The 11,811-nt window shown below is 37.5% G+C and overlaps 1 protein-coding gene across 1 annotated transcript; it reads right to left on the bottom strand.

Annotated features, from left to right (window-relative positions):
* Positions 1–335: 335 nt before the first annotated feature.
* LOC138086461 (olfactory receptor 2T27-like) lies at positions 336–1,265 on the bottom strand. The gene has a single exon (XM_068981274.1). It carries the CDS (start codon positions 1,263–1,265, stop codon positions 336–338), a length of 930 nt encoding a protein of 309 aa, XP_068837375.1.
* Between the last annotated feature and the right edge of the window lie 10,546 nt (positions 1,266–11,811).

The following is an 11,811-nucleotide window of genomic DNA, read 5'->3' as shown; positions in this document are numbered from 1 at the left end:
TAAGAAAAGAAACATCAACCAAGTGGTTATAGGATGACAATCAGTTTTGGATTTAATGAAGCTCCTCCAGAGGATGGAGATTATCTGTCTAAACCCATGTAATTTCCCCAAAAGCTAAAGACAAGTAACACATTGTTTGTACTCAACTAGAGTCATCACTATAGAACTAAGAACAGCTCCATCTCAATAGACATATGTCAATAAGTATGCATCCTAATATCATCTTGCTCCTTTATGCTGTTATATTTCCCTTATGACAGTCCAGTGACCATGATTATTTTTAATATTGACAGTAGAGCATTTCTGACAGTGACATTGTAGAATATGATATTTCCTCAACTGTAACACTTTCCCATGCACTTCCTCAGAGCCCCCGCCACTTCTTTATTCCTCAGGCTGTAGATGAGTGGGTTGAGCATGGGGGTCACTATGGTGCCAAGAACAGTTCCAATCTGGTCTTGTTCAGGTGTATGGGCTAAGGTGGGTGTCATGTAGATGAAGATAGCTTGACCAAAGTAGAGACTCACCACTGTCATGTGGGAAGAGCAGGTAGCCAGGGCTTTGTTCTTGCCCTTGCGAGAGTTCATCCTGAGAACAGTGAGGAAGATGAGAGTGTAGGAAGTTAGAATGAGAATAAATGGGATCAGGAGAAAAACAATGGTTGACACAAATTTCACCATCTCATAGGCTGATATGTCCATACAAGACAATCTCAGGATGGCAGGCATCTCACAGAAGTAATGATTAATCTCTCTGGAACCACAGATGGGGAAGTTCATGGGATAGATGGTGTGTACAAGGGCTGCAAGAGCTCCGCCAATCCAGGCTGCAGCAACCATCTGTAGACAGATGTTGGGGTTCATGAGGACTGTGTACCGCAGGGGGTTACAGACAGCCACATAGCGGTCATAAGCCATGAGAGTCAGCAAGATGCATTCAGCAAGGCCAAGGGTGAGGAAAAAGAAGAGCTGAGTAGCACAGGAAAAATAGGAAATGTTCTTCTTTCCTGTGAAATAGTTGGTGACCATTTTGGGGACTGTGCAGGAAATGTAAGCCAGGTCAATGAGGGAGAGCTGACTGAGTAGGAAGTACATGGGAGTATGAAGATGGGAGTCCAGCCAGATAAGGAGGATTAGTATGGAGTTTCCAGTAAAGGCAGCAGTGTAGATAAGGATGATAATGAGGATGAGGAGGTTGGGATGTCTGAACCAGGGAAAGAGCCCCAGGAGGATGAAGTCAGTTGAGGTATCATTCTTCTGATTCATATTTTCATTCAAATGCCTTATTCAAACTGAAAACTTGCAGAAGCAAAATAATGTAGCAGAGGATGTGGTGCTCTGCTAAAATAATTTAATATGTTGGTCAGGACTTTCTTTGTACACTTATGGATCAGACTACAAAGCAGCACATTCTCATAAAAGAGAAAATGGGAAAAAACCCCACAAAACTTCTTCAAATTAAAACACCTCTACTTAGAAATTAGAAAGATCATACCCGAAAGTTGGTAAATGAATATTTATTCCATTTGATTTGTAATAATCACTTACTTAACCATTATTTCTCCCATGTTTGAATTTCTTAATGTACTGACATTCTTATTTCTTGCATATTGCTTTTCTAAGTGTTCTATTCTATCTACCTTCACCCTAGAAGAAAGATTTCTTACTTCCTTTGGAGTTCTCTCTCAGCTTTTATCATGAAATTTTAATTGTCCACTAATGAGAAAAGCTATTCACTTCATTTTATAAGCTAATCTCTGTAATTCTTATTTTATTCAGTTTTCTCTTTTGATTCGTAATTCTCATCTTAGTTTTCAACTGCATATTTACAGTTAAATAATTTCCTTATTCAGTTAACAACTTAAAGACAGCTGCCATATCCCTTCATTTGTTAAAAGTGAAATTGCTCAGTCGTGTCCAACTCTGTGACCCCATTAACTGTAGCCTGCCAGGCTCCTTTGTCCATGGGATTCTCCAGGCAGGAATACTGGAGTGGGCTGCAATTTTCTTCTCCAGGGGATCTTCCTGACCCAGGGATTGTACCCGGGTCTCCTGCACTGCAGGCAGACTCCTTACCATCTGAACCACCAGGGGCAACCAGTTAATCATACAGTTATTGTTCATTGATCATAGAATAAAAATCTCCTTCAAAATACTCTTAACAAATTGACTAAAATCCTACAAATGAATTTTAAGATCCTGTGTTTGTAGGAGTCGTATTTTTCAGCTGAAGACAAATGAATTCATATATCTTCATAAATATTCCCTATGCCTTCTTTTATTTGAAATAATGAAAGAGAAACATTGTATACTGTCTGACTGTCAATGGAAAGAGAGTAGAGTTCTGTCACACTTCCAAGGAAAAGTCACTATAAGCTGTGGCAGCACTTTAGCTCTGGGAAATTTTGTTTCTTTGCATTACCAGAGACCCTGGGCACCTCTGGGTCCCTGGATTGCTTTTCTGGAGTGCTTTCCTCCAAGATGTTTCTCTGTCATCCTACATTTTTTGACATAAATACTTTCCCTAACACATTCATTCTCTGTGGTGTGAAATGATGAGAGAATATCTTTGAAAATTATATTCTATGATCAAGTATCCCATGTAAAATATGACATTTTGCCTACATATTTAACACACAGGGATTATTATTACTATGAATTCTAGGCTAAGAATGGGAAATAGTCAAACACTGCCAAATTAATTTGCTCTATGCTTGCCTAGAGAATCCTGTGGTTGGAGGAGCCTGGTGGGCTGCTGTCCATAGGGTCGCACAGAGTCGGACATGACTGAAGCGACTTCACATGCATGCATTCATTGGAGAAGGAAATGGCGATCTACTCCAGTATTCTTGCCTGGAGAATCCCAGGGACAGGGGAGCCTGGTGGGCTGTTGTCTATGGGGTTGCACAGAGTTGGACACGACTGAAGCAACTTAGCAGCAGCCGCAGCAGAAGCAGAAGCAGCAGCAGCAGCAGCATGAGTGATAAAGGATTGAACACTGTACCTAGCATCTCACTGATGATCAGTTTTTGAAATCTCTGTACTTATAGACAAGTCATTTTCAAGTATGAATTAATCATTTCACAGATTAACAAATTAGACTTTTAAATGTGATATGTTGTGGTTTGAAAATATTATGTTTTATATCTATCATGCAATATTACATTTTCTTGAATTTAGGAATATAAAGTAAAAGTGATTCTTGAGATTTCTTTAATAAGATCTTGGTTCTATCAGTATCTTTGTAAGCCTGGAAGTCAATGAATAGCTCTAGGATTCAGTTGGTTCGTATGTAAGTGAGACTTTGATCTACATGATTTATAAGGGGTGTTCTTGCCTTCTTAAAAATTACATTAATCAGTAGGTATTGATAAAACCACTGGACACATACTTTATTACACTGAAATAATGATTCGACAACAAACTATGCATTAGCCAACTCTTTGTGACCTTATGGACTGTAGCTTGCCAGACTCCTCTGTCCATGGGATTCTCCAGGCAGGAATACTGCAGTGGGTTGCCATGCAATCCTCCAGGAGATCTTCCCAACCTGGGTTGAGAAGGTCTTCCATCTGGTCAAACAGAGTTGGATACGACTGAAGCTACTTAGCACACACACATAAGTCTGTATTTGGCTAATGCATAATTTGTTGTTGAATCATTATTTCAATATAATGAAGTATCTGTCCATACAAACTCAGTCTTGACTAAATAATGCACACTATGTTATAAAATTCTTGCAAAATATTTTTCTGCCAAAATATGTATATTTTTGCCTTCAAATGTTCAAATATGGATGAGCACAGTTTACTCAAGAAATATAAAAAAAGCAAGTTTAATTCTGTGGGATATTTTAGCTAAAAATAGTGCCAATTCTTTTAGTTTCTTCTTAGAAAATTCAAATTTCCTGGTAAATGCTCAAGGATCCTAATGTCTCCATTCCAAAAAGTCTGAAATTGAGTGATTAACAATCAAAGAAACACTCACTCTTAAAGCATTTTTGTGTAAATGGTGAAAGATAGAACCTATCAGAAAGGTTTGTACAGATTATTCCCATCCCTGATTCACCCTATTCTTTTGAATGCTCTTAAACTCTTCTGGAAAACAATGTCCAAAAAATGTCTTTGTCATGCAAGATCCAAGTTGTATTCCTCCTAAGCTCCAGGGCAGTAATTCCTAAAGAAATACTGTGAGAAGACATGAATGTCTCCTCCAATGACAGTATAGTGGAGGAACTGCTAATAATAGTGATTATAACAACAGTGAAGTGAAAGTGAAGTTGCTCAGTCCTGTCCGACTCTTTGCGACCCATGGACTGTAGCCCACCAAGCTCCTCTGTCCATGGGATTCTCCAGGCAAGAATACTGGAGTGGGTTGCCATTTCCTTCTCCAATAACAACAGTAGTTAATGCTTATAGTAAAAGTAAAGTAAAGTGAAAGTTGCTCAGTTGTGTCTGACTCTTTGCAATCCCGTGGACTATACGGTCCATGGAATTCTCCAGGCCAAGAGGACTTACTAAATGTCAGAGCCCTTTACATGCATTAACCTACTGACTGTTCATATGGAATGTATGTGCAGTCTTGAGGAACTGATGCAGAGAAGACATGTAGCAATGTGCTCTCAATACCCTGTCAGACAATGGCTGAAGAGCATGGGGACACAGGCACTTTCTTACAGAAACTCCCTCCATCAAGATGTTATTCAACCTGTCTAGTCATTTATGTATTTATGTAATTGTAAAAGAAATGTAAATTGTAAAAGAAATGCATTTCACATATCATGACTCACTGTGAGAGGCTTCCTTTCTATGTGGTCCAAACATATGTGCTCTTGTTTTTCAAAGCTTTCTGTCCTGAACCTTTGATGTGGAGACTAAATGAACAAACAGAGTTAGCTTCTTGCATGGAAGAATATAAATTATTATAAATTATTTATCCACTGTTAATAGGTAAACAACTTTTCTCTTCCATGGCTACTGCTGCTTGGTGAACTTCCAGTAGCTACTGCCATCCCCTTGTGCACTATGACTCTTGTGCAGTAAATTCTTGTCTTGAGAAACCTGATTTCTGACATTTCAGGGTACTTGAAAGTGAATTAATTACATTTCTATTCTACACCTGGCTTAGGTCTGAGAACAGAATGTGAGGATTCAGTATTGTAGTATGAAGTCCTTCCATAGCTTCTGTGTACCACAGAGTTGGAGAAACCTTAAGGATTTCTCATGGGAGTCTGTCCCCAAACTTCAACTAATTACAGATCTAGAGTAAATGTGGCTTCCCTGGTGGCTCATTGGTAAAGAATCCACCTTCAGTGCAGGAGAGGCAGGTTCAATCCCTGCACTGAAGCAGACCGGGAAGATCTCCTGAAGGAAATGGCAACCCACCTCATTATCTTTGCCTGGGAAATCCCATGGACAGAGAAGCCTGGTGAGCTACAGTCTGTGGGTTTGCAAAAGTTGGACATGACTTAGCGACTATACCATCACCACCACCAAATAAGTATAGGGCTCGTAGAAACCTCCTATAAAGTATACACACTGTCCAGTATTATGTACTTTTTGTTAATAGTAAAACCATGTAAAATAGCATGGTTGAACTTTAATTGTATCTATGAAAATGGAGACATGAAAGAAATTACATGCTGAAAATGTGATAGCAAAATATTTGGATGACTTTGAAAGAGTGGATAGCAAAAAACAAACAAACTTTTTTTTGAAAATTATACTTAAACATGAACTGTGAAGCAAAATTCTAGGTGAGAATGCCAGTGTCAAACGCCTTATGTTTTTACTGATTACAATTTTATTCCAAATTATCATGGGTCTGAGTATTAGTTTATCTTATTACAATCTATTTTTGCACTGGAAAATGGAGGAAAGGAAATTAATTGAGTAATATAAACTCTGACTGTGGTTTCAGCAAGAGAATAATAAGCAAACTCATTTAAAGGAAGAAAATTCAATGAGTCAAGTAATTTGTGGGTTCTAGAAACAATAGTTTGATTAATATTTTAATTGTGACTATTTGAGTTTCTGGATGGAAAAAGTTCCCTCCAAGAATCATTTTACTTGAAATAACTAGTTGCTCACCATCTAGGAATACTGTATGAGAGGCCTGAAGTAGCCCTGGGAGACCACATGACTTGGTTTCATATCACACATTTTTATGGTTATCCTGACTCTACAGTCACACTTGGTCAGGTGTGTAAGAATATCTACTTCAGTTGCTTTATGGGAGGTGACAATCCATACCTAAACATCAGTGGCTTTTGTGGAAGTCACCATATTTCTTTCATGAATGTCATAGATTTTTGCTTTATTCCCAGGCTCAACAGTAGGAATAAAAGGTGACTCAGAAATACTAATTAGGGCATCAGTGGCTCCAAGTACAAGTAGCTTGTTTTCCATAACAAGATACAAAATTGTCTAGTAACTTTCATATATTTGTTAAACTACTCAGAAAGGAAAACACATAGCTTGTGGCAAAAGGTTTTTGTACATGTCATATGTTTGAGACAGAGTTTCCTCTTTTCTATGTGCAGATGATGGTTCTCATTGTTTGTGATAGCTTTGCCCTTTTACTCTCTCCCCAAGATTTATTGAGTAATAGTTGAAAAGTAAAATTTATCTTTATAGTGTACAACATGATGATAATTTGATATGTTCCATACTTTGAGAAATGACTACCACAATTAACACATTCATTACCTCACATAGGAACTATAGGAACTTTTTTGGGGGAGGCGGTTGTAAAAGCTTGGGCTTCCCAGGTGGCTCAGTGGTAAAGAATCTGCCTGCCAGTTAAGGAGATACAAGAGACATGGGTTCAATCCCTGGGTCGAGAAGATCCTCTGGAGGACAAAATGGCAACTCACTCCAGTATTCTTGCTTATAAAATCCCATGGACAGAGGAGCCTGGTGGACTACAGTCCATGGGGTTGCAAACAGTTGAACATGACTGAGTGACTTAACACAATGTAAAAGCCCAAGATCTGCTCTCTCAACAAATTTCAACCGTACAATAAATGGTTATCTCTAATATTCCAATGACATATAACACCATGCTGTATGCTACATCCTCAGGACTTAACTCATCTTATAACTGTCAATTTGTATTCTTCGACTAAAATATTTCCATTATTCCTACCATCTAGCTCTTGATATATACTGCTTTACTGTGGTCCTATGAATTAAGAAATTTTAAAATAAATTCCATATATGTGAGATTGTACAGTACCTATCTTTCCAGTTTAGCTTATTTTATTTAACATAATTTCTTCTAGATTCATTCATGTTGCTGCGAATGGCAGATTTTTTTTTCTATTTGATGGATGAATAATATTCCATAACAAAGGGAATATAAATATATGCTATATATTTATATAACAATATTACACACACACACACACACACACACACATATATATAGCATTTTCTTTATCAGTTTCTCAATTATCTGTCACTGGAGTTATTTTAGTTTCTTCTCTATTGTGATAACGTTGTAACAAATATGAGAGAACAGATATTTCTTTGAGGTAATCTCATTGCTTCAGATTTATTACCCAGATTGGTTGAGCACATTCTACTTTTATTTTTTTAGAAACAGCCATACTGTTTTCCATAATGGCCATACCAAAATACATCCTCACCAGCAGTGTACAAGAGATCCTTTTCTCCACAACATTTACCTATTATCTTTTTAAAAATAGAAATCCTAACAAGTTTGTGGTAATATCTCACTGTGAATTTGATTTACATTTCCTGATAATTAGTGATATTGATTGAACATGTTTTCATGTATGTGTTGGCCATTTGTATGTGTTTGAAAAAATGTCTATTCAGGTCGTTTGCCCAATTTTACATTAGAGCACTTGTTCGTTTGCTGCTGAGTTGTATGACTTCCTTTTATATTTTGGATATTAAATCCTTGTCAAATAAATGATTTATAAACATTTTTTCCCATTTTATTGACTGTTTTTTCATTTTTGATGGTTTCCCTTGATGTGCTGAAGTTTTTTAGTGTGATGTAGTCTACTTTATACTTGCTTTTTTTGCCCTTTCTTTTGATGTCATATCAAAAAAATAATGGTCAAGACCAATGCAGGAGCTTTTGAGTATGTATTTTTTTGAGGCATTTTACAGTTTCATGACTTATATTTAAGTCTTTTATCTTTTATTATTGGATAAAAGACAAATTTTTGTGAGTGGAATAAGACAAGGATCCAACTTCATTCTTTTACACGTGGATATTCACTTTGACAGTGGTAAAAAATCCACCTGCAATGTAGGAGACGTGAGAAACTCAGGTTCGATTGCTGGCTTGAGAAGATCCCCTGGGGGAGGAAATGGCAACTCACTCCAATATTCTTGCCTGGAAAATTTTATGGACGGAAGATCTTGATAGGCTATAGTCCATGGGGTCTCAAAGAACTGGACATGACTGAGCACACATACATGTATCCAGTTTGCTGAATACCATTTATGAAGATATAATCTTTCCATGATGGGTGTTCTTGTTACTTTTGTTGAATATTCAGTGAGATATGAGTGGTTTTATCACTATGCTGTCTGTTCTGTTTCATTGGATGATACCAGTAATATACACGTTTGATCTAGTATATTATTTTAGTATATCTTTGTAATAATTTGATATTAGAAAGTGTAATGCCCCTGGTTTCATAATTCTTTTTCAAATTGCTGGGGCAGTGCCAAGATGGTGGAGGAATAGGAGGGGGAGACCACTTTCTCCCCAACAAATTCATCAAAAGATCATTTGAATGCTGAGCAACTTTTACAAAACAACTTCTGAATGCTGGCAGAGCAAACCAGGCGCCCAGAAAGGCAGCCCATTTTCTTTGAAAGGAGGAGGGACAAAATATACAAAACAAAAAGAGAGACAAAAGAGTTAGGAACAGAGACCTGTCCTGGGGAGGGAATCTTGAAGGAGGAGAAGTTTCCACACAGTAGGAAACCCTCTCACAGGTGGGTCTGCGGGGAGTTTTGGAATCTCAGAGGGCAAAATAACCGGGAGAAAAAAAAATCAAAACCCCATAGAATAGGTGCCTAACCGCAACTGCAAGCGGAGAAGTAGCCCAGACGCTTATGTCCACCATCAGTGAGGAGGGGCTGAAGATACCACCAGAAAATTACCAAAGCAAATCAATGAATAAAGTTGCAGCATATAAAATGAATACACAGATATTCCTTGCATTCCTATACACTAACAATGAGAAAACAGAAAGAGAAGTTAAGTAAACAATCCCATTCACCATGGTGATGAAAAGAATAAGACACTTAGAAATAAATTCACCTAAAGAAACAAAAGATCTATATATAGAAAATTATAAAACACTGATGAAAGAAATCAAAGATGACACAAATAGATGGAGAAATAGACCACATTCATGGATCAGAAGAGTCAACAGGTGAAAATTAGTGTATTACCCAAAGCAATCTACAGATTCAATGCAATCCCTCTCAAACTACCAACAGTAATTTTCACAGAACTAGAACAAATAATTTCATAATTTGTATGGAAACACAGAAAACCTCGAAGAGCCGAAGCAATCTTGAGAAAGAAGAATGAACTGGAGGAATCAACCTGCCTGACTTCAGACTATACTACAAAGCTACAGTCATCAAGACAGTATGGTATTGGCACAAAAAATGGATATATGGATCAATGGAACAAAATAGAAAGCCCAGAAATAAATCCATGCACCTGTGGACACCCTTCTTTGACCAAGGAGGCAAAATAAACAATGGATTAAAGACAATCTTTTCAAAAAGTGGTGCTGGGAAAACTGATCAACCACCTGTAAAAGAATGAAACTGGAACACTTTCTAACACCATACACAAAAATAAACTCAAAATGGATTAAAGATCTAAACATAAGACCAGAAACTATAAAACTCCTAGAGGAAAACATAGGCAGAACACTTGACATAAATCACAGCAAGATCCTCTATGACCCAACTCTGAGAGTGATGGAAATATAAGCAAAATGAGGGATGGTACGGGGAGGGAGGAGGGAGAGGGGTTCAGGATGGGGAACACATGTATACCTGTGGAGGATTCATGTTGATGTATGGCAAAATCAATACAATATTGTAAAGTAATTAACTTCCAATTAAAATAAATAAAATTTAAAAAAATAATAAAAAAAGAATGAACATGGAGGACAAGAACAACAACAAAAAAATAATAAATAAACAAATGGAACCTAATTAAACATAAAAGCTTTTGCACAACAAAGGAAACTACAAGTAAGGTGAAAAGACAGCCTTCAGAATGGGAGAAAATAATGGCAAGTGAAGCAACTGACAAAGAATTAATCTCAAAAATATGCAAGAAGTTCTTGTAGCTCAATACCAGAAAAATAAAAGACCTAATAAAAAAATAAGCCAAAGAACTAAACAGACATTTCTCCAAAGAAGACATACAGATGGTTAACAAAAACTTGAAAAGATGCTCAACATCACTCATTATCAGAGAAATGCAAATCAAAACCACAATGAAGTACCATCTCACACTGATCAGAATGACTGCCATCAAAAAGTCTACAAACAATAAATGTTAGAGAGGGTGTGGCAATAAGGGAACCCTCTTAATCTGTTGGTGGGAATGCAAACTAGTACAGCCACTATGGAGAACAGTGTGGAGATTGCTTAAAAAACTGGAAATAGAACTGCCATACGGCCCAGCAATCCCACTGCTGGGCATACACACCAAGGAAACCAGAATTGAAAGACACATGTACCCCAATGTTCATTGCAGCACTGTTTACAAATGCTAGGACACTGAAGCAACCTAGAGTGTCCATCAGCAGATGAATGGATAAGAAAGTAGTGGTACATATACACAGTGGAATATTAGTTATTAAATAGAACACATTTAAGTCAGTCCTAATGAGGTGGATGAAACTGGAACCTATTATACAGAGTGAAATAAGTCAGAAAGTAAAACACCAGTCTGGTATATTAATGCATATATATGGAATTTAGAAAGAATGGTAATGATGACCCTATATGTGAGACAGCAAAAGAGACAGATATGAAGAGCAAACTTTTGGACTCTGGGAGAAGCTGAGGGTTTGATGATTTGAGAGAATAACATTGAAACATGTATATTACCATATGTGAAATAGATGACCAGTTCAAGTTTGATGCATGAAACAGGGCACTCAGAGCTGGTGCACTGGGACAACCCAGAAGGATGGGATGGGGAGGGAAGTGGGAGGGTGGTTCAGGACAGAAGGACACATGTACACCCGTGGTTGATTCATGTCAATGTATGGCAGAAACCACTACAGTATTGTAAAGTAATTAGCCTCCACTTAAAATTAATAAATTAATTAAAAAATTGCCATGATTCGAGTTTTTTGTGGTGCCATATAATTTAAAGATTGCTTGTTCTATTTTTGTGGAAAATGTCATTGGCTTTTAATAGAGAAGAGTCGGACACGACTGAGCGACTGAACTGAACTGAACCCTGAATTTGTAGATTTTGGGGGGCAGTATGAGCATTTAAAAATATTAATTCTTTAAATCCAAAATGTGTCATAGTTTTCCATTTATTTGTGTATTCTTGCTGGTGGTTTATTCACTAAGTCGTGTCTGACTCTGTGATCCCATGGACTGTAGCCTGCCAATTTCCTCTGACTATTGGATTTCTCAGGTAAGAATACTGGAGTGGCTTGCCATTTCCTTCTCCAGGGCATCTTCCCCACCCCGGGACTGAACCTGAGGCTCCTGCATTGCAGGCAGATTCTTTACTGACTGAGCCAACAGGGAAGTCCCTGGTATAAACTTTC

Source organism: Capricornis sumatraensis, chromosome 9, assembly GCF_032405125.1.
Source record: "Capricornis sumatraensis isolate serow.1 chromosome 9, serow.2, whole genome shotgun sequence".
Taxonomy (NCBI): domain Eukaryota; kingdom Metazoa; phylum Chordata; class Mammalia; order Artiodactyla; family Bovidae; genus Capricornis; species Capricornis sumatraensis.
The sequence above is the reverse complement of the archived record's forward strand: the minus strand, read 5'-3'. Positions and strand labels throughout refer to the sequence as shown.

What these genes read in the sequence shown, in the direction of transcription:
- LOC138086461 (XM_068981274.1), bottom strand. Translation starts at nt 1,265, where the DNA reads ATGAATCAGAAGAATGATACCTCAACTGACTTCATCCTCCTGGGGCTC.